General features: G+C 47.8%; 1 protein-coding gene across 4 annotated transcripts in view; it reads left to right on the plus strand.

Moving 5' to 3' along the window:
• Nucleotides 1-20416, plus strand: part of LOC144162765 (uncharacterized) — a 152102-nt gene extending 131686 nt beyond the window's left edge. For 2 of the 4 annotated variants that reach the window (XM_077693417.1, XM_077693416.1), the window contains 4 exons: nt 465-558; nt 11932-12033; nt 15043-15182; nt 17445-20416. In XM_077693417.1, the coding sequence (XP_077549543.1) occupies nt 546-558; nt 11932-12033; nt 15043-15182; nt 17445-17609 (420 nt within the window). In that variant the 5' untranslated portion in view covers nt 465-545 and the 3' untranslated portion in view covers nt 17610-20416. The remainder of the gene's footprint in view (nt 1-464; nt 559-11931; nt 12034-15042; nt 15183-17444) is intronic. The other 2 variants (XR_013320762.1, XM_077693415.1) reach the window with 2 other exon arrangements.
• The last annotated feature ends 552 nt before the right edge of the window (nt 20417-20968 follow it).

Raw genomic sequence — 20968 nt, forward strand, 5'->3', positions numbered from 1 at the left:
TTGATTTCACTGAGAAATGTTCAAGTGCGTTGTAGAGGAATTATGGGATCATCCGCTAAAAACAATGCCGGGTGTAGTGGAATGTGTTGTCTGTATAGTTGAGAGAAGTGTTTGCGTCTTATTCTGTGGAGTGCTTTGCATGTAATTAGAATGTGAATTACAGATAGGCCCAACCCACAACTGCCACACAAGGGTATTGGAGAAACAGTGAGCAGATGGTAGTCTGTCGCGTGTGTGCGGCCTATTCGCAATCTAGCTAGGGAAACTTCGATGAATGTATCGTCAGTAGAGTATGGTCCTAGGTGTGGATGCACATAATAAAACCGCTGTTTGGACCATACGCCACCGACAAACTTGACATATGCACAGAGGTCACCTGGTTTAGGCTACGGATACGGCAAACCCATGCATCACACTTGTACCTGATCACGGAGTTATATTTCGCCTTCCCATCTTCTTGGCAGATGATGAAGACGAAATAATGAAGTTCTTTTGATGCTCGAGCCGAAAGGACGAACTAGACTCGCTCTGATGACCGACGTCCGATGCTTGAAGCAGGTGAGGGATCAGGACTGCCTTGTTTGCTGGATATTAGGTTTATTTACACTATTTACATTACTCCATGTATTTATATCAGGACAGAATGACTGTTACATTGTCACTCTGCCCGCACCATCCGGTTCGGCCAAGATCTATTCTGAACTAGATCCCTCTCGACCGACCCGGAAAAAACCCAATCCCAAAAACCACGCCTCCAAAGGGGGCGTTCAAGAAAGAGCGAAAACCTCTTTCCAAATAATTAATATAAACCATTGATTGGCCACAAGAACCAACGAATCCTACACATGTCCCCACCTGTGGTCACGCGGCTTAACACTCTCTCATGCACTTATAGTACGTTTCCCGGGTACGTTATTGCAACCAACACTCAAATACAAGACATCTCCAACCTAAAGTTACTGACCGCGCGGAGTGGTCACACCATTACGTTGAGCGGGTGGAATCTGCTCAAAAGCCAAAGCCGGACGCTTAGTGCGGTCTTCACGCGGTCAACATCTTACAGTGTCCTCGCCTTGCCGCCTCGCACTTGTCCGCGTGCGCTCGCCGGCGCAACGGGGTAGTCGGAGCAAATCCCCTCCCAGACTAAGGGACGCCGCTGCCCGCCGCCTGACCCATGGGAAGAGCCGCTCTAAGGCCAGGCGACCATTTTCGAGGCGAATGACCCATAAACGAACAGATCCTACGCCGGCTTTCCAAATCCTCAAAGTCTACGCCGCGCGCCTTTTCGACACTAATAGACGGCAGCCTTTCGCTTCCCGTCAGCTCTTCAACGAACGACCGCATACCAAAGCAACAGAGGTACTCGGGCTCAGCAGCCCCGTCTTTTGCCACACAAACGGAAGGAACACAAAGCATGCCCTCAGCGGCCCCCAACTTCGCGTCCCTGCGGTCGCATGAAAGGAACACAGCATGAAAGCCACAAGGGGAGGAGACGCTGATACGTGAGCCACCGGCGGCCTTCATTAATTAAATGAGGAGCCCGAACTTAACACCCCCGCACCAAGAATGTTGTTTGTACACCAGCTGTACATATAACATTAATTCTCACTGCAGGTTATGTCTTAAGTACAGCGTAAGAGCTAAACAAAGCACACTCAAGCAGTTACGCGAGTTGTACGCGCAACATCCCAGGTACAAGGCATAGTAATAACAATCCCCGTCGCCTAGGACATTACCACTATACTAAAGCACACACCAATGGTACACACACTAACAGCCGGTGAACTGCACCAACAAGGGATACCACACGGCACAGCTAGTGTCTTGGCCTAGCCGTGCCTTCCGCAACATCAAACAATAAACGAAAGCGCTACACCATGTACAGGGCCCGTGAGAACAAATTCGTGCCACCTTATACCATTAAAGTGTCCCTGAAGCACTTTCGATAAGCGCTTTCGCTCTTTCTTTCGCGTCTGGAACCACTGCGAAACTACAGTTATCGCCAGCACGAAGCGGCACTGCGTGGTTAGCTCGTAACAGCAGATACGTATACCATTTGCGCTTTTTTTTGTGGCTTTCTTTTAAAATATCTAAAAGCGTTCATTGCTGCAATTGAAGGAAAACCGCTCAATAGCCGCTACGTGGCATTAGTGAGGTAATTCGAGTCGTTGAAGAACGTCAAGGCCGGGAAAAAGAGAAAAATCTTTTGAGCCAATTTACAAGTTATCTGCTGGGGATACAGCAGTAATTTTTTGCTGAGGTACCGTGCGGCCTCCTAATCTAAGTACTGGGTGTATTGGTTGACAACGTTCTGCAAGCATGTTAGATTTCAAAAAAGTCGAAAATTGTGTTGCAGCGTCTCTTTAAAGGCAACCTGCCCCACCAAGGGTGTAAATGTTCAAACTTGACAACTGAATGAATACCACCATCCTCTATTAAACGTTACGCGCATGCAGGAGCATTCTCTCACTCTAAGGAAAGGAAAAGACACGCGAACAAACCCAGACGTGCGAAATGAGGCTTCTCCTGTACTAATAACGAAACGTTTAAGAAAGCTCAGCGTCTCTTCACGCACTCACGGGCTCCTGTTGTTTCAGAATGCGCAACAGCTTGCTCATCCCCGTTGCGGTTCACTTTCTTCGCACTTTCGATGTACTGAAAGTTCATTTTTCAGTACTTCAGACACTGGTTCGCCACAAGCGCCACAAGGCGGCCCCACATGTACATTCCATGACCCACCATGACCACAGGCCAAAGAACACAACTAATGGAAGACACTCGCCTTTGCAGCCAGAGGTAAACTCCCTACCGTGCTTTACCAGCAGCTCTACTTCTCAGGAAGACAGCGTAAAAACCGCCAAACTGCGCTACTCTCAAATCACACGCCTTACCACAGCCGAACACAACGAACACATGCGCAAAAAATAACTAGAGGGAGAACGACAGTACAGGTAAAACAAACGATAATCCTCATCAGAGCGATCCCTACACACCGAGAGGAAAACACGTTAACAACTAAGTGTGCGCCAGACAACGCTGACCCTTCCTGTCTAGCACTGCACACTATTCAGGGCAAACACCACTTTCCATGGCTGCACACACCGACCGTCGCACGGAAGCTGATTCCGTTTCATGCACCACCAGCTGATTCTAAATGAACCCTGGTGTGGCTCGCCGTGTCCTGTGCTCCCGGGAGAAAAGGAACATCCCACCCAGCGGTAACGCGTACGACCATGTCGCACCCGCGCCGCCACCCCTGCCGCCGCCTTCCGCGCTCTCGGGCCGCGGGCCGATGCTTCGCGCACGCAAGCTGAACAATTAGGCGCGCCGTTCCGCTGCCCTACCATGACCCCTGCGCTACATCTGCCTCCTCTGAGATGACCGTGCTTTCTACAGCTTCGCTCGATCTCTGCACCAACTCATCTACGGGGGGCTCCTCGCCGTCGGCCGCGGACTCCATGTCGGCGCATGGGGCGGTGCTAGTCTCAACACTTGGTTGTGCTGCCTCGGCAACACACAGCTGTACATTGGCCGCCTCCGCAGAAAGAATTTCAGCAGCTCAGTCATCCGTCTCGCGAGATCCCATGATATCCCCTGTAGCAGCGGGAACGCTAAGGGGTTGCTCAAAAACTGTAATGGCTTCAGCCACCTCAATTGCGTTCCCACTCTCCTTATCCTGTGGCGTTTTGAAGCGCCCATGAGGGAACAAAAACTGAAAACATTGACATCCTCTTCAAGTTTAGCAATCCTGCGGAGCTTCGCTTTCTCGTAAGCCTTCTCAGCTCTTCCTTGGGCTAATTTAGCGCTAAGCTCCTCAGCCGTTAATTCGGACGGGCTACCCGCGTCCCGGCTGCCCGCTAGCCTTGCTCTTCCTAAAGTGTGCTGAGCATTTTTCAGAGCTAACTCAGCTCTCAACTCTTCAATTTTGAACACAATTGCACTAACCTTCCGGCCGGTTTCGCGACACCCCGTTAGCATAGTGGCCATGGTGAACCCGGAGAAAAAAAATTCAGCGCCAACTTGTGCTCACTCCTCCGGGTTCGGCCGGGTCGCAGTGTCGCTGATGCAGCAGCTCGTAGACTCGATGCGCCGCTCTCGCCGCTGGGCCGGGGGCCGTGGCGAGACAATCAACCCGAATCAAACCCTACAATCAATCAACCCGAAATCTGACCGTTGTTAACTCTAGGTAACTTACTTCGTGTCCACTAAGCACACATTTAAGTCGTTCTGAAAGTTAGGATGGGCTGGCGCAGCACACTGCCATAAACACGGACATGATGAAGCAAATATCGTTCGGTTCACTAGCTTATTTTTGTTTATTTAATTCTTTGATCCTTTGGTCGCAGACATGAGTCTAAAAATAGTGTAACGCAGAATACGTTTTGAGCGATTCGTCACAGTGGCTCCGTGGCGACGGTAGGGCGAGGGACATTTCTGGCGTCATTTCTATGATCATTTTAGGGGATGTAATTTTGCGGCAGCCTGCTAGCGGAGGCTGCCGTGAAAAACTGAAGTTATACAGTTCGACCGTTTATATAAGAGTTCACAATTTTCAGTCACACCTTATATACAATTTTATACATCCGCTAATATATACAGCGTGCGTGCATTTGTGTGTGCATGAATGTGTGTGCGTGCATGTGAGCACGTATGTGTGTGTGCGTGCGTGAGTTCGTGCGTACGTATGTACGGGAGGCGCGGGCGCATCCAACCTGGCATTTTTTAAAATTCTTTTGTTTCCCCTGCGACACCCACTATTGTTTCCTACAAGCATCACCCGCCGCGGTGGCTCAGTTGCTAAGGCGTTGCGCTGCTGAGCGCGAGGTCGCGGGTTCGATTCCCGGCCGCGGCGGCCGCTTTTCTGATGGAGGCCAAAAGCAACAACGCCCGTGTGTACGAGATTTCGGCGCACGTTAAAGATCCCCAGGTGGTCAAAATTAATCCGAAGCCCTCCACTACGGCGCGCCTCATCGCCTGCGTTGCGTCGGCGCGTTAAAGCCTACAATCAATCAATAAACCTAGAAGCATCACCATTATAACGCAACGTAGGTTTCATCACAAAAGGTGCACGATAGGATTGTTTGACGCTGGTAATAAAACAGTTGCTTAAAAAAACACATTTCGTTAATTGCTGCCTGAAGGGCGCGTTAACCCTGGAATTCCTCATAACAATTGATAAGAAGTCCGGCAAGCAGAATAATGCCTCCGTGCAAACGAACATTGATAAAAGCGGCTAGTGATGCTGCGGCCGTAAGGTAATTATACCATTCGCTAAAAACCCACTGTTTCCGTCAGCAGTTTTCATGGCACAAACCGTTTCCAGAAGAGGGGATTGTAGAGCGCAGAACTTCAGTGGGACTTGCAGAAAGCTTAAAGGGACCCTGCAACACTCTTTGAGCAGTGCAAGTGAACCTGCGAGACGTTTAGATTACACTGCCAGGAACACCTGAGCCAAATATTACACGTGAACGGGAAGCGGTGAGCGCGCAAATCGCCGTGAAAGACGCGGAAAAACCAACCGCACTCTCTTCAATTCTTGTCATTACGCACCCCTGGCATGGCCTAAGCGACGTCACTGAGGCCATGGCTGCCCGATCGGCTGTCACTGGTCAACTTCGCGGCTAATTTCTCCCGTTTCCGCCGTCGTCATCTCTGTGTACGAACCTCTTCTATGCCTGAACCTGCAGGCACACTTTTGCCGTTTGTTTTGTGGTTTCAGTGCGCGCGGAGTTTGAGTGATGAGCTCAATACTTCCCTTTCAACGGGTACACTCAACTACAAACGTTTATACCTTCAAAAACGCCCTACCAGCCCGAGCGCGCGCTTGAGGCACCCATGCCTGCTTTTTTGTGGCACCAGACCGGAAATACGGCCCTCCACGTTGCGGAGAAAAGGAGAAAACTTCCCCGGCCTGTAATATATCGAAGGCCGCGAAGAGAACGCCGCGAGCCGCTCTCCTCTCCCGGAGAGAGTGCGCACCTTTCGTCGCGTTGTCCGCGGTCGAGTTGAGAGGGAACGATTATGCGCGATTTTTTATCGCGCGTAGTTTCGGTGATTCTGAACGGATTTTCATAATTCTTTCGGGAGGAGATTGCTGGGGCAGTAGAATTTACCCCGAAATACATTCCCAGCAGTCGATGGTAACTGTTGCAGGGTCCCTTTAGGAGAAATTTTGTTTTACGAGCATTCTAAACCAAACGCCAAAATTCGTACATTGGTTGCATCGTTGATGGAAAGTTCGGCCTACCGATTTTCACCTTTTGCTCCCCTCTCACCCAGAGGGAGAGAGAAAGCGTCAGAATTAGCTGACACCTTTTCACACACCTTGAAATGAACTCCGACTTTTTGCCGCCATGGCAGCTTCGCTCGTTTCGCGCGATTTGTCGGTCGTAGAAATTGACAAAAAACAAGTGCCGATAACAGCCATTCTGCAGCTCTTCGTGTTTCTGCGAGAGAAATGCAATTGCGCAGAATTTTTCATTAACAGCTCTGAGAACCACTCTTAGCGTGTTGTGTGCCGCGCACGGACCAGATTTCGGGGTCTGTAAGGCTCTGAATATGGAAAGCAGCGTTTCTACTGCAGAACCTTATGTCATTTTTCTGGTTCTGAACCACATAGTCGAAATAACATCCCCAAGACCATCATCTGCACAGATTCTTCGAAGATTGCAAGTGCACTAGCATCTAAGCAGTTTTGTAAAAACCGGCATTATTTCAGGTACTTTATAAAGCCATTATGTAAGCGTATGCGTTAAATCTTGAAGTGACCATGTGCTGGGTGACTGGTCACTCGGGGATCGCCGGAAACGCAACAGCCGATCAAATGGCCACTGCTGCTGCAGCACTTACAGTGAACGCAGAGACAATACATCACACTGACCTTAAGTCACACATCAGACAACACCTTCTCAAAACATGGTGGGCACACTAGAATGAACAGACCGACAACAAACTACACGTAATAAAGCCACTCTTGGGAGCATGCTCCACTTACACACACAACAGACACACTCAAGTTAGCTTAGCTAGGTTACGGATAGGCCGCACCCATGTAACGCACTCCTAACTGTTCACGTGATCTCCAAGACCCCTGTTGGGAGACGGCCCATCCGTGACCCACGTACTTCTTCAATGCAAAGCACTCGACCCGATACGACACAAGCACTTCACCCAAGGCACCGCACTAAAGGCGCCATGATGAGGAGGATTGCTATTGGTTTCCCCTTTGAAGCGGGGTGACGACATGTCATCTTACCAAAAAGGACTAATATAACCACGTTTTACACTCTTGGTTTAATACTAGCGCTGCTTAGGGCAGGCACTAAAGCTTACTAGGCCCGAAAACTTTCTTTTCCCTGTTACAGGTGGTAACTGTCCTAGGCAATATTCCCCTCTCTGCTTTTCGTCCACCAGCATTCTAATCTTCTTTTCGTCCCCTCGACAGCCTTGAAGTTAACTTCCTCTCTGATGCCCTTAAATCCTAGGGCTTCTGGAAGCCCAATATTCCCTTCATGTAGATTTGGATGGATACCCTCACATTCTAACACTATGTGCCGCATAGTTTCTGTTTCTTTTCCGCAGACCACACATACCCCATCATTTCGTGAATACTTCCCCACAAAGCTCTTAGTTCGCAGGCAACCTGCTCTAGCCTCAAAAAAGCAAAGCACTGCCCTGGGATTTATCGTAGAAATTTTCCTTTCTGATGTTCATTTTCTCAGCCCTGTACATCTCTAACGACGTTTTAGCTTCCATTTTTCCCCTCCATTTATTCGTTTCAATCTGCCTTGCCTCTTTTTTGGTTACCTTGGCTGTTTTGGATTCTCCTCTGTTCTTTCCGTATTTCACCAATACCCGACACACCCTCTCCTTCCCCCCTTCCCCTTTATGAGCGATGGGAGATCCTTCGGCTCAGCTCCTCCGCAAACGTCCTCCCGAGCCTAGCGACCCGTTGGCGGGAGTTGCTAGCCCGGTACGGGACCTGGGAACGAGGCTCCGCTCCCGTCAGTGGGTTGCCCCCCCCCACCTTGGGGAGGGGAAAGGGAAGGGGGGGGGAGATGCTCACTTTTTGGCAAAATAAAGTGTCATCAATCAATCACCCAACTCTAAAGACAACGCATCCCACCATCCCCATCGTTTTTCCTGTCTGACGATCCCGTGTTTTCTGTAAAGGGCGTACTTAACTACTTAGCGGAAGTAATATTCTTCATATCATGTATAATCCCACACAGGTCTTCCACACCAGCCATCGTCATTGTCTTTGATTTTACTTTTGTTCTCGCGAACCGACTCTAGTGTTTACGTCTTCATCTCTCACACAGAACAACTGTTTTGGCGCTCTTTGCCGCAGTTGGCCTTGCGCCGTTAACACAGGACCACCATCATCAGAGTTTCACCTTTTACGATAAGATCATTTTATATTTGTAGGGTTTAACACGCCGAACCTGCCCCTTGGTAACGAGGCTCGCCGTCGTTGAGGGCTCAAGATTATTATTACCACCTTAAATGCAGATAAATCTTCACACACTGGCGTTTTTGCCTTTCCACCGCATCTGAAAAGTGGCCACAAGCGGCCGGCATGAATCCTGCGTCCTTGGGCCCAGCAACACAACACCTGAGGCACAGCCGACCCGGTAGGCACGATAAGGCAGTAATATGACACAAGATTAGTCGGTCTGGTTAAATTGAGGGGGTATTACCTGAAAGGTTGCATATCTTCAATTATGATACTTAACACACAATCAATACCCGGTTAATTTTATATTACGATAGTGAATAGCCATCTAAAGCATTATACGATTCTTTTCTTTTAAGGTGAAAGCCCTAAAAAGACCCTGCCTCACTTTTTTGAAAATTTCTAAAACCTAAATGCTTTCAGAACGTACTTAAAATGAGCATCCAGTACTTATAATAGGTGGTCACAAAGTACCTGAGCCAAATATTGCGGCTCTATGGCCTTCACATAATTTGGAAACCTGCTCAAATGATGATATTTCTCAATTTTCCCAGACTTCTCATTCTTTGAGCGCTCGGACTACGTCATTAGTGAAATTCAGCGGCTGTTGGCCGCCTCCTTTCTGTTTCAGCAATAAACACATTTGATAGTCACTTTAGATAAAACCCGCAAAGAAAAGCAAAAACAAGGCGGATAGTTCTGCTCCGACGAGCAAATCACGCAGTTCCGCTCCGTGCTGCTGATAACTAAAGTTTTGGCAATGCGTCCAGACGCGAAGGAAAGAGCGAAATCGTTTATCTGAAGTGTTGTTGAGTCCTTTTAAGGGCCCTGGGTTGTTATAAACTGTCGTTAATGTCAGGTACACAAAATGGCCGCCTGCGTAATCAGTGAAACAATTTCGATTTCTTCAAACCGGGTCTCCGTGTATAGTAGCCGGGTGTGTTACCACAGAGCCATCTCCGCTTTTTTAGTTGCCATATTTTTACACAGCACTTGAACCGAAGAAAAAGAACATTAATGATTAAAACTGCTAGTCGAGGCCTTGCTAGCAGAAAGCGGGTAAAATTGCTTGAGGTCCGTTAGCGTCTCTATCACGGACAGCCACTCTGGAGGATCAGGTTGAGCCCTCCGCACTTAATTCATCATTCGCATAGAATCAGCAAAATATTCTTTCGAGCGCTTAGCAACAACGTCACAGTGACGTATCGCCGTACGTAACTTCTAATTGACGTGCAGGGCCAGGACCATCATGAGGTCGTATGTTGCCGCGTTGTCACTCTGAATGGGTAGGAACATGATCTCATGTTACACAAAGCCATCTCCGCACGTTGGCAGCTGAGGATAAAAAGTTTTAATAACAGTGCGTACCACGGGGCACGTGAACGCGACTGCACTTAAGTAGAATAGGGTCACCTCAGCTGTGAGGAACAGTAATTTTTGGAAAATAGTGACGTGTGTTTCCAATTCTCTAATTGAATCAATTCCCGCCGAACGAAGAAAAAGCGACGGGGAGACCAAACAACAAACACGATGTAGCGGCAAAGGAGCCCGTCGAAGCGAGCGCCGAAAGAAAAAAAGCGAAAGCGAAGAAAAAAATCCCGCCATCTCCACGAAGTGAATAATAATGAGTGGGGCGAAGCTGAAATGCTTATCTGTAAAACCGTGAAACATTCGCCCGCACTTTCCACCGCTCCGTTGACAAGCCCGTCGACGACGTCGATGTTTGTGATTATGTCGGGCTTGTTTGGGACGATGAGAATGTCCATGGGTTAGCTGGCGAATTTGGTGTGTGACATTTTAGCCACCTTGGCAGTCACCTTCTGCAGAGCGTCTTGTGTCGCGTACCCCCGGTGCCTGTCTTCAGCTTGCAGGCGACGAACGACAACTTCTTCCTCTCCTCCTTGTTGGGTAGCAACGAACGCGTTGAACGTTTTGACCTCCTCGGCCAATCTTTGATTGGCCAATCCCTAGGGGATCCTGCCACAATCATCATCATTATTCCGTGTATGGCAGCAACGAGGGACGGTACAGGGCCCGAGCAAGAGTCTTGAGCTCGCAGGTTACGGACGACAACCTCGTCCTCTTCCTCTCCTCCTTGCTGGCTAGCAACAAACGCGTTGAACGTTTTGACCTCTTCGGCCAATCTTTGGTTGGCCGATCCCTAGGAGGATCCTGTCACAATCATCATTAATGTGCCGTGTACGGCCGGTACAGGGCCCGAGCAAGAGGAGCTTCGCCCCGAAAAATTCCCTTCGGCCAATCTTTGGTTGGACAATCCCTAGGGGGATCCTGCCACAATCATCCTTAATGTGCCGTGTACGGCCGGGACAGGGCCCGAACAAGAGGAGCTTCGCCCCTAAAAATTCCCTTCGGCCAATCTTTGGTTGGACAATCCCTAGGGGGATCCTGCCACAATCATCCTTAATGTGCCGTGTACGGCCGGGACAGGGCCCGAGCAAGAGGAGCTTCGCCCCTAAAAATTCCCTTCGACCAATCTTTGGTTGGACAATCCCTAGGGGGATCCTGCCACAATCATCCTTAATGTGCCGTGTACGGCCGGGACAGAGCCCGAGCAGGAGGAGCTTCGCCCCTAAAACGAGAATACAATGTAGCAGTAAAATGTTTTTGATAATCGTGAACTGGCTTCGCCTGAAATGCACGTAAGAATATTTACGTGCCTCGAGGATTTTTCGCCCCACCATGCGGTTTAATATTATGCGAGATGCTTAGGTCAGGAATCCGCCATCCCCATCACACGGTGGAACCCGCTTTGTGCCGTACCCGCTTGTGCCCGCTATGTGTAAAAATTGCGAGCTAGAGAAGTGCAGGTTCTCTTTACTTGTCCTCCCACCTTTATTACGTGTTTACGGTATACGAGTGGCGTGATAAATTGAACACAGGTAGACTTATCCGGAACTATCCCACCCGCAGCGGGAAATGCAATATAAATGGCATATCTGTGTTTGTTCGATGTCAAGTTTGTTTAACTGAGTTTTCGCAGAACGTTTTTCGTTAGACTTTTTGTAGGCATGTTTGGTAGTATCCACTTAATTGGCATGACAATTCTTTGTCCAACAAAGCAGTCGCAGCTAAATAAGCAGCTAATTTGAAACCTCCATCTCGGGGAAGTAGCAGGCCCAAGATCAATTTCTCAGGCCGACCACTTCTCCTTTTCAATAAAGATTTACACTCTCTCCATCTCACGCTACATGAGCGAGTATAGTGCACCGCACTTGTATTGGGCTAAGAAGTTTGGCGTTAAACAAAACCAGCTACAAACGCCAACGCCATTTTTTTATCAAATAAATCTGAGAATCATAGGCATTTTCTATCTGAATGTCGTCGTTTCGCCTCAGAATATCAACAAAAAGTTGTTTGACCTATTGTGTGCGTGTCTTCGATGTTTACTGTGTGTACCATCCATATTGTCCGTGCCGTTTTAATTTGGGTTACTAAACAATTATTTGTTTCTGCAGGCCCAGGAGCCAGTATTTACCACGTGGAAATGACTCCTCATCGCTTGGCCCTAGGGCTAGTTTTGTTTGCTTCAAGGCAGTTACTTGTCCACGGCTACGATGGTTTGTATGACATTCTGGTTTGTTTTCACATTCTGGCGCGGCCGTGGCTCTCCACCGAGGTTCATAACGTTGTAAATAAATCCGTTTGACAGACTCATTGATTACCATTACCCGAATATAATACTTGCATCATCCGACACCCCAGCTGTGGCAATGGCAATGGCACTCCCTAAATTTTAGGGAGTGCGGGGATTAGTTCTCCCCTCTCCCCTTGTCTAATTTCGTACCGCTGTTTTCGCGCTCGTTTACAGAAATTCGAAAAAAGCGAGAACACTCCGATAGTACGCGTTGGTAGTCTTATCAGAGCATCCTACCACTGTAGGGAATATCAGCTTTCCTTAAAAGAACACCTGACTTAGGAAGCATCAAAAGTTGTGTTTCCAGGAATATCAACCTGCTTTTGTTCAGGGAGCGTCGAAAACACTAACTTTACCCCCTAATGGGAAGTTCATACGCGGCGCGAACTACAGTGCTCTCGGTCACGGCGCATATCTGCTGCGTGTAAGGAAGGTATCGCATGGTCAGCGAACGCATGACGTCCCTGCCGTTTTATCGCAGCCCGCCGCCGCCTCTAGAGACCATGTTGTTGCAAATCTTGTTTGAAGCTTCCTCGCAGACGTCACGTGGTTCGAATGAGCCTCGAACAAGGGAAGGACGTCTGGCGAAAGGGTGAGGGGGAGAATGTTCCTTGGCGGCGACACATGGCTAAAGTGTGACGGGGAGGCTGTAAGAGAGATGACGCCATCGCAGCGCGTTCTGACCTCCTCTCAAACGCTCCGACGAGCGTCTCATGTAGGCTCCGCATAGGGTCCTCCCACTCACTTTCACCCCACTTTCCTCGGCCGTTTTCTTTCTGCCTTCGCTCACTCGGTTGCAACGCCCTCGCCGTCGCCATCGCCGCTGCCAGACCACAGTAGCGGCCGCCAAAGCGCTGGGCACTAAAACGCGATATATGAGCAATATAAACGCAATATAAACGCAATATATGATATAAAACCAAGCCAAAATGCCAAGGAAGTATCCAGCAGCCGATGCTGTGAATGTGCATTCCATGGCCGTAATCGCAAGCCAACGCTTTTTTTTTCTTAAATTCCCGTCTAAAGCACTTTCTACATGGTGCATTTTTCGCTCGCAATGCCTGGAAATGTCGTCTACATGGCCTGCGAACATGACGATCTTCGCATTTCAGAGGCACATTGTTTGCAGACTGAATTAAGCCTGCCGCGACCAAAGCTTGCGATTAAAAAAAAAGGTTTTATTTTACTTTCTGGGTAAGTTGTTTCAGACTGTTTTGCGATAAATATGAGTTTATCGGCGGTTTCATACAACAATCGTCAATTATTTATCAGTATACGCACACCCAGCAGAGGAGATAAACACAGCAAGCAACCCTGGGTTCGCTTGTTGTGCGCGCCTAGCGCACCTCTGTTTACCTCGGTCGGTTCTTGGGTTCTTCTGTACTTGTTCCCTGCCGCGCGCGCACCTATTAAGCATTCGATGAAAACGATGGGTTGTGAACGCTCGTGCGTTTGTTTCGGTGCACCCGCGCTTACGCCGCGCGTATACAAGCAACGCCATCTGGTTGCCAAGCGTGCAGATGGTGATGCCGTGACGTTCACCTAGCTGAGTTCCTATTCTCCGCAGGTCCGGTCCCTCTACGCCGCACGAGCGGCGTTCGCGGGGGATGCTCGACCGTTCCAAACATTTGGAACTTTGCCGTAGCAACGAAAAAAGGTCGTTTTGCCGCAAAAGCGGCACCGCATATGCGAAATCGGAGGGAAAATCGCACCATGTAGAACGGGCTTAACCGACCAATAGCTTCGCTCAGGAACTTCGTGGTGGTCTTCACCGCATTACATGTGTGTGCAAATGTAAGCCCGTTTGGGTGTATTCAGCCACGCCGACATAAAACCCGGACAAGCAGCCTTCGTCAGCCGCTGCAGCTAAACGAGCAGGCAGAGCGGAGGCCCAGCAACGCCGACGCCAGAACGGCTAGTGAGTGCTGAACAATGAGCGAGGCAAACGGTGCATGTGCTTCGCCAGCCACTGCAAATACAAGTTTTTTGTAACCATGCAAATATGGCCGTTTGAAATTTTTTGCCACAACATATACTGCACAGTCAAAACCGCTAAACAGCTGCGCCCGAATGTCGCATTACGGAGTATCGTAATCGCCAGACTTTTTTTTTTCGCATTAGAATTAACCCGTGTTTTCGTTCGGGAACAGTAGTATGTGTGACGCCATGTACTTCTGAGAGACTGGCCGAGAAGTAGAATGCAAAGCAAAATCAAGTTGTATAACACCAAATACCCAGTTCACCTCCTTTCCTCTTCTATACTATTTCGATACAAAACTTCCTACGCGCATAAGCTATCCCTTTCGTTGTGATGATTATTAGCTTTTATAAGAAGGCCCGCTGTCGGTGCATAGTAGCTTAGTTCTCCACGGCTTTTTACAAAACATGCTTTTTGTAGCGTAAGCTACACTGGCTGAGGTAGAGGAGTTTCGCGTGGAACTTGAGGAGCCGTGCCGCGCAAGCGCGAGGAGCATTAGATTCGATTGGATCAGACTGGAAATCCAATCTAATTGGAGCACGGGCGTGTAAAGAATTGGGTCTGCACATTCGCCGGTCTGCACATTCCAGAGGAGTGGCGTCATAGCCGCGGCAGATGCACTGGCGCCGGTGCGTGCCCAGCTGTGTGCTTCCGTTGCGCAGTAGCCAAGTCTGACGGTGCGCCGGAGCCGCTTGATAGCCGTTTCGCGTGGCTCCTGGAGAGCCGTGCGGCGCATGCACGAGGAACAGTGACTGGACTGGACTGGATTGGATTGCATTGGGAATCGTTTTAGCAGCAGTAAGCATGATAATCAAGCTAATCCTAGACAACCAGGAAACCTAAGAATAACCAGCTGAACCGTAGCTCACGCTACGTATATCCCGGCATAGCCGAGCTAAGCCACTGCTAATTTTTTTAATACCGTCGAAAACATGCCTTCTTTTGATTTCGCAGACACGAGACCTCTGACCCCCCAAGAAGAGAGAGGACTCGCCGTCGGAGTAATTGTAGCTATCGTCATCTCTATATTAGCAGGGGTGATTGGCATCGTCGCGTGCTGCGTCTGCATCTGGCGCGGATGTTGCCGGAGAAATGTAAGCGTGAAACAGTCACCCCACTCTATTTATTTATTTATTTATTTATTTATTTATTTATTTATTTATTTATTTATTTATTTTTATTTATTTATTTATTTATTTATTTATTTATTTATTTATTTATTTATTTATTTATTTATTTATTTATTTATTTTTTATTCCTTCATTCATTCATTCAAAATACCCCTACAGGCCCTCACCCGTGAGGGTCATTGTGTAATGCGATTAACGGTCCAATCGAAGCAAATTCTATTTCTATGCGTACGCTTGGACAACCCGACAACATCCCTATCTTCATTATCATCATTGCCGTCGCCATCATCGTCCCCACCTTCTTTAATCAGCCATTTTTGCACAGTGTTGGTAGTAGTAGGAGGGAACCTTTGTTGGAAAATGAGGACCGCTGATCACGATGGAACAAAGGGGACGATGGAACAAATGGTTATAGAGGGAGGGTAAGGGAAATAAACAAATTCTTGCACTTTCTAAGGGGTCACTGGATTGAACGTATGGGTCAGTTTTGATAATTTGCAGGTAATGGGACAGTTCATGATTGTTCGGACAGGTTCGTTAGCATGAAAACATACTTCTGTTGCTCGTAAGATTTAATCTCATCGCTATGGTAAGACACCTGTAAGATTTTAAGGAAACCAGTATATGCAGACACAACTTCACTGTAAGCCTAGAAGAAATCCGAATAACAGGAATGTAAAGGCTCTAGATAAAACAGTGGGTAGAAAAAAAAAAAAAGCAAACGACTCGTGTAATGCCGACTCAACCTTAAGACCCTAAAATATCTCAAAACAAATAGTACCAACAGTACTGACCTATCTTTGACGGTGAACAAGGCGCACTTGTTTTGCCATTTAGACATGTTTGGAAATCTTTACATTGCATATTACGGGAGCCGATGATTTTAGAAAATTCAATCAATTCGGATACACACGTAGTATGAAGATTTGCCGTGCTTGAATATAAGCTTACCTCTGAATGATGTTTTAACAGGGAGAGAGAGAGAGAGAGAGAGAGAGAGGGAGAGAGAGAGAAGTCTTTATCGCACACGATTCAAGTCCTAACCATGCAAGTTCCGTGCATTAGATGTCCCGTTGGGCTATAGCTGAGGCATGAGACTGCTGCACTCGCCTGCGGGGATGAAGGCGGCTGCATGTCCAACACACAAGTTATGGGAAGTCATGTGCTCCAAGAGTTGGAGCCATAAGATGCCGTGGACGTTTCTCCTAATATCTCCTAAGAACGGGGGTCGTTGAAGGGAAGAAGGTGAGGGGGATCCCACTTCTCACAGCTACTTCGTCTTTTGTTCGAATGCAAGCTTTGCCGTGGTTGTTTATAAAGTAATCCGGCAACGTATCGTTTCTCGCTTTTGCTACTTTTCTTTTTTTATCGTGACACAAAAGAGAACGTCGCACAGTGTGAGGAAAGTGCGCTCACGGCGACATTCAAGAAAGAAAGCTGCTGCCGCCTACTGGAACGACTAGAAAATGGCATCCGATCGCCCAATGCGGCGACCGACCACCGGAAAGTTGTGTGGCTGAATCCGCCAGGAGCGCCAGGCTTTCACCACTGGACGCTTACAGCACAAATAATTTAGCTCTACCTATACGCCATTGCAAATCATTCAAGCGAAGTGGAAAATGCAACGAAATCTTGCCGCCAATTTTTTTCGCGCATAATGTTCAAGAGCTTAAGTTCGTGCCGTTTAAAACGCAAGGTCTCAGCAGAAGTTGCCACTCACATGAATAGTCACACATGTTTATTCACCTTTCCTCACGTTTAAAGAAAAAATAAAACCCTCAGATTTTGCACCAACCCCATTTTACTATCCAAAACTAGTGATATCACATATCGTTTAGGAACGTGTACGGGGCGGCAATGCCTGTTTGTGGGGTTTGTGGCGTTTACTCTGTGACGTTTGCGACCGACGATGAAGCTTGTGGCGTTTCCTGCGTTACTAGTAACTTTAATTGGCTGCCTGCTTCTATTGACGGCATTGCAGTCTACACCTACAGAGGCCAAGTTGCTTCTCTACTTTACTGTGTGTTTAACCAAAACACGAAAAAACCGTGGCATAATGAACGCAAAGTAGGAGATATAAATGATATTCTGTGGATAATTTCGTGATTGTGCTCGTTAATTTGCTTCGATAGTCATACTTCAAAATACCAGTTAAAGTTGCCTTTAGCGCGCGCTGTACAGCACCTGACGGCTTTCTCTGAAACTAATGTTTTAAACCCCACGCAGGAGATCCACAACACCGTGATGATCGCGAACAGTCCCGGTGCAGCCCCGCCTCACCAACAGTTCCCGCCTCAGCACCCTCAGTGGCCTCCAGGGACACAACTTCCAGAATCCTCACAGCCGCCACCTTATTACAGCGAACCGCTGCCCGTGCCAAGGAAGGCGTAATGAACCAAAATGAACCAAGCAACTAACGCCAAAATCAGTTTTAAATACTCACGATACTCTTGCAAATCTCACTGCGTTCTTTAAGGGCATTCCTTGTTGGCGAGGCGGTAATTCTTAAATTGTTCTTGCACTTCCCTCGCCAATTCGGGGTTAGAGATCTTTCCTTATTTTTCTCTGCTTTTCTACCACCCAGCTCAATCAGTGTCTGCGCTGCGGCACCCTGAAAGTACACTAAACAAAACAACGCGAAAGCCCTAACGGCGTGGGATTACAAGCTTGCTTTCTTGCGTTTCCTTTTGGTGACAAAAACGCAGCCATTGGGAGAGCGGCTCGCAGAGTCCTTTCCCCAACTGTAACTCCAGACTTTCTACCTACCGAAGATACTACCACGAGCTCTCAGCAGATCTAAGTGCTTGTGTAAGAACTCAAGCCATGCTTGCAAGAAGCACAAAAAAAAAACTCTAAACAATTCTTGTCTTTTTTAACACTCACTTACAAATGTCTTCCCTTAACGCTTTCCCATTAAGCAAGGCAAATACTAATAACACTTGCCTAAATTAACGTCACGCAATCATTCATTCGTTTATTCATTGATGTATTCATTAATTTATTGATTTGGCATGGCCTGGGGGCGCCTTGGTTATGGTCAAGTGACTTCACGTTGAAGGAGTGCCGAGTCGTCTGCCGACTAAAATGCTTGGGAAGTTTACCCGGCTTGCACGGGAAATCTCCCCTATGTGAAGGGGCGGCTACAAAAACACAGTAACTTTTTACCGCAGCGATGGCTCAGAGGTACAGCACTCGCGTCGTATGCGGTAGGTACCGGGTTTGAATCCGCGTACAGCCGGGCACCCACCGGTTTCTTTACTGGGCACAGGAGCCCCTGGTCGAGTGCGAACCTTTGAAAAAGGAATTCACGTCTCGAAAGCTGCCTTTACCCTTGCGAGAGCCCCTGACCCAAGCTTGTCGAGCTGGCGGGGCCATCTGCCATCATTCCGCGTTGCCGCATTGCCTGGTTTGAAAGGGTCTGGCGGAATGTCCTGCCACAGGCGGTTGCGAGTTGAGCGTTCACCGTGGCTGTGGAAGGCACCATGGGCATTCGTGTGCCTTGGGGGCGCCGGGCACCTACCAGTGAAATAGGTAAAAGCGACTCTTCGGCCTGGCGCTCGGCCCTTGTGTGGGGCTGAACGCTGGGGAAATTCACCCGGCTTGCACGGGAAATCGCCCCTATGGAAAGCGGCTGCTGCAAAAACGGAGGAACTTAAAGGACGGCGATAATCGAGTGGTAAAGCAATCGTATTGTAAGCGCGAGGTACCAGGTTAGAATCCTGGGCCGCCGGATGCCGACCGGTTTCTTTAAAGGGTACAAGAGTCCCCGCAGCCTCTGGACGCCTTGGACGGGGGAATAACCGCTTGAAGCTTGACCAGAAGCAGCCATGGCAGGCCACGTGGGAGGTCCCTCGAAACCCTTCGGGCGGGGTCAGGGACCGCTGGGCATCCACCAGTCAAAAGGGACAAGAGCCCCCTGTACTGCCTTGGCAGGGGATGAAGGGCTTGGACACGCTCTACCACTGCGGCATACGTGGGACGCTGCTGCTCCCCTGCTTCGAACGCTGGTCACCCACCTGAATAAAAAATGGGAACAGCGAGTGGCGTAACTAGATAGGACGGCGCCCATGACAAATATGTTTTCGCGCCCCACATGATGATAATGATTGCGAATATTATTATTATTACTACTATAATGATAATAATAATAATAATAATAATGTAATAATAATAATAATAACAACAATAATAATAATCTGTTTATTGCCATTCACATCAGAAAATACATAGTGTTCGGGCCCGTCAAAGCCAAAGGGAGGCTTGAGGGACTGGGCCCGGCAATCGGCGAGTCAAACAATGGCCGAAGAAAAAACAACAGAGACACAGACTAAGGAACACCAACGAACACTGTGAATGCTGCTTTTTAGCACTCTTAAAAAAACTTTAACGAAGGGATTGTAACAGTTTCTGCAGTTGTCGTTTTGAGGTCGCAGTAAAAACATCTTCAGATAATTGATTAAAACAAACAGGCACATATACATTTCTTGTTGCTTTACCGTATCTGGTAGAGCACCGGGGTTCTGAAGAACGAAACTCGTTTCTTAACACTCTTGAAACATTGGGGTGAATCTTGAAATCACAGCTCCAGAAATGCTTGAGAATGACAGTCTCAAAAAACAAAGAATGAAACGACGGCAGTTTAACAGCTTTGAACAAATGATCAGAAACAGATACGGAAGAATTGTAAACGATACTTTTTAACATGTTCTTCAGTAGGCTATCAATTCGATCCTTCCAGTTGGAAGAACAATGTGCATAAACTGTGATACCATATCTGAGGACACTGTACACCAGGGCATGCATAACCATTTTTTTCACCGGTAGTGGCACCAAAGATTTCATGTTAAACAGTGCGCACACAGCCCCGCGCAGTCTACCGCAAACAAAAGCTAAGTGGCTGTTCCACGATAAGTCACTGTCAAAATAGACACCCAAGTATTTTATCGAATTTACGTAATCCAACGGAACTGGAAGCAGTTCTGCTCATGCAAAAAAATTGGCACATTTAGGTTTACCCTTTTCAACGGGTTAAGGAAGCATAACAGTTCAGTGTTTTTCATGTTAACTAACAAACCATTTTCCGCGAACCACTTCATTGACCTGCAAACATTGCTTTGCAATAAACATGCTGCTGTCGTGAATGACAAATGTGAACTCAGTAAAACCGTGTCGTCTGCATATTGGAAAATGGAACATTTTGAGGTAACTGCAGGAAGTTCGTTCATATAAATATTAAATAATACCGGAGACACTGTCGAACCTTGCGGAACACCAGCTTTTATAGGAAGTTTGCCGCTGAATATACCTGGACCATCGACAGAGAACTCCTTGAAAACGCTCACATAAAAAAATTATGGAGTATAGCGTGGAATGGTCCACGAAAACCCACAAGATACAACTTTTGGAGCAGAATATTATGGTCTAGCGTGTCAAACGCCTTTGAAAGGTCAAAAAACAGTGCACAGCTAACTAGGTTTTTTTCAAATGCGAATTGATTTCATCAGCAAACTCTTCCAGTAATGCCACCGTCCCTCTGCCAGCCATAAACCCGAACTGTCTATCAGAAATCACCTTAAATTTAAGCAAAAATGACATCATGCACTGGAGTAGAAACTTCTCCAAAATTTGTGAAAGAATGGGTAGTATAGATATAGGTCGATAGTTTTCGAACATGTCTTTCTTTCCATTTTTATAGGAGGCTTTACTACCGCCGTCTTTAGTATTATGGCTGTTTCGAGGAAGCCATTCAA

The sequence above is a fragment of the Haemaphysalis longicornis genome, unplaced genomic scaffold (assembly GCF_048455015.1).
Source record: "Haemaphysalis longicornis isolate Haplotype H1 unplaced genomic scaffold, Haemaphysalis longicornis Haplotype H1 scaffold_12, whole genome shotgun sequence".
Taxonomy (NCBI): domain Eukaryota; kingdom Metazoa; phylum Arthropoda; class Arachnida; order Ixodida; family Ixodidae; genus Haemaphysalis; species Haemaphysalis longicornis.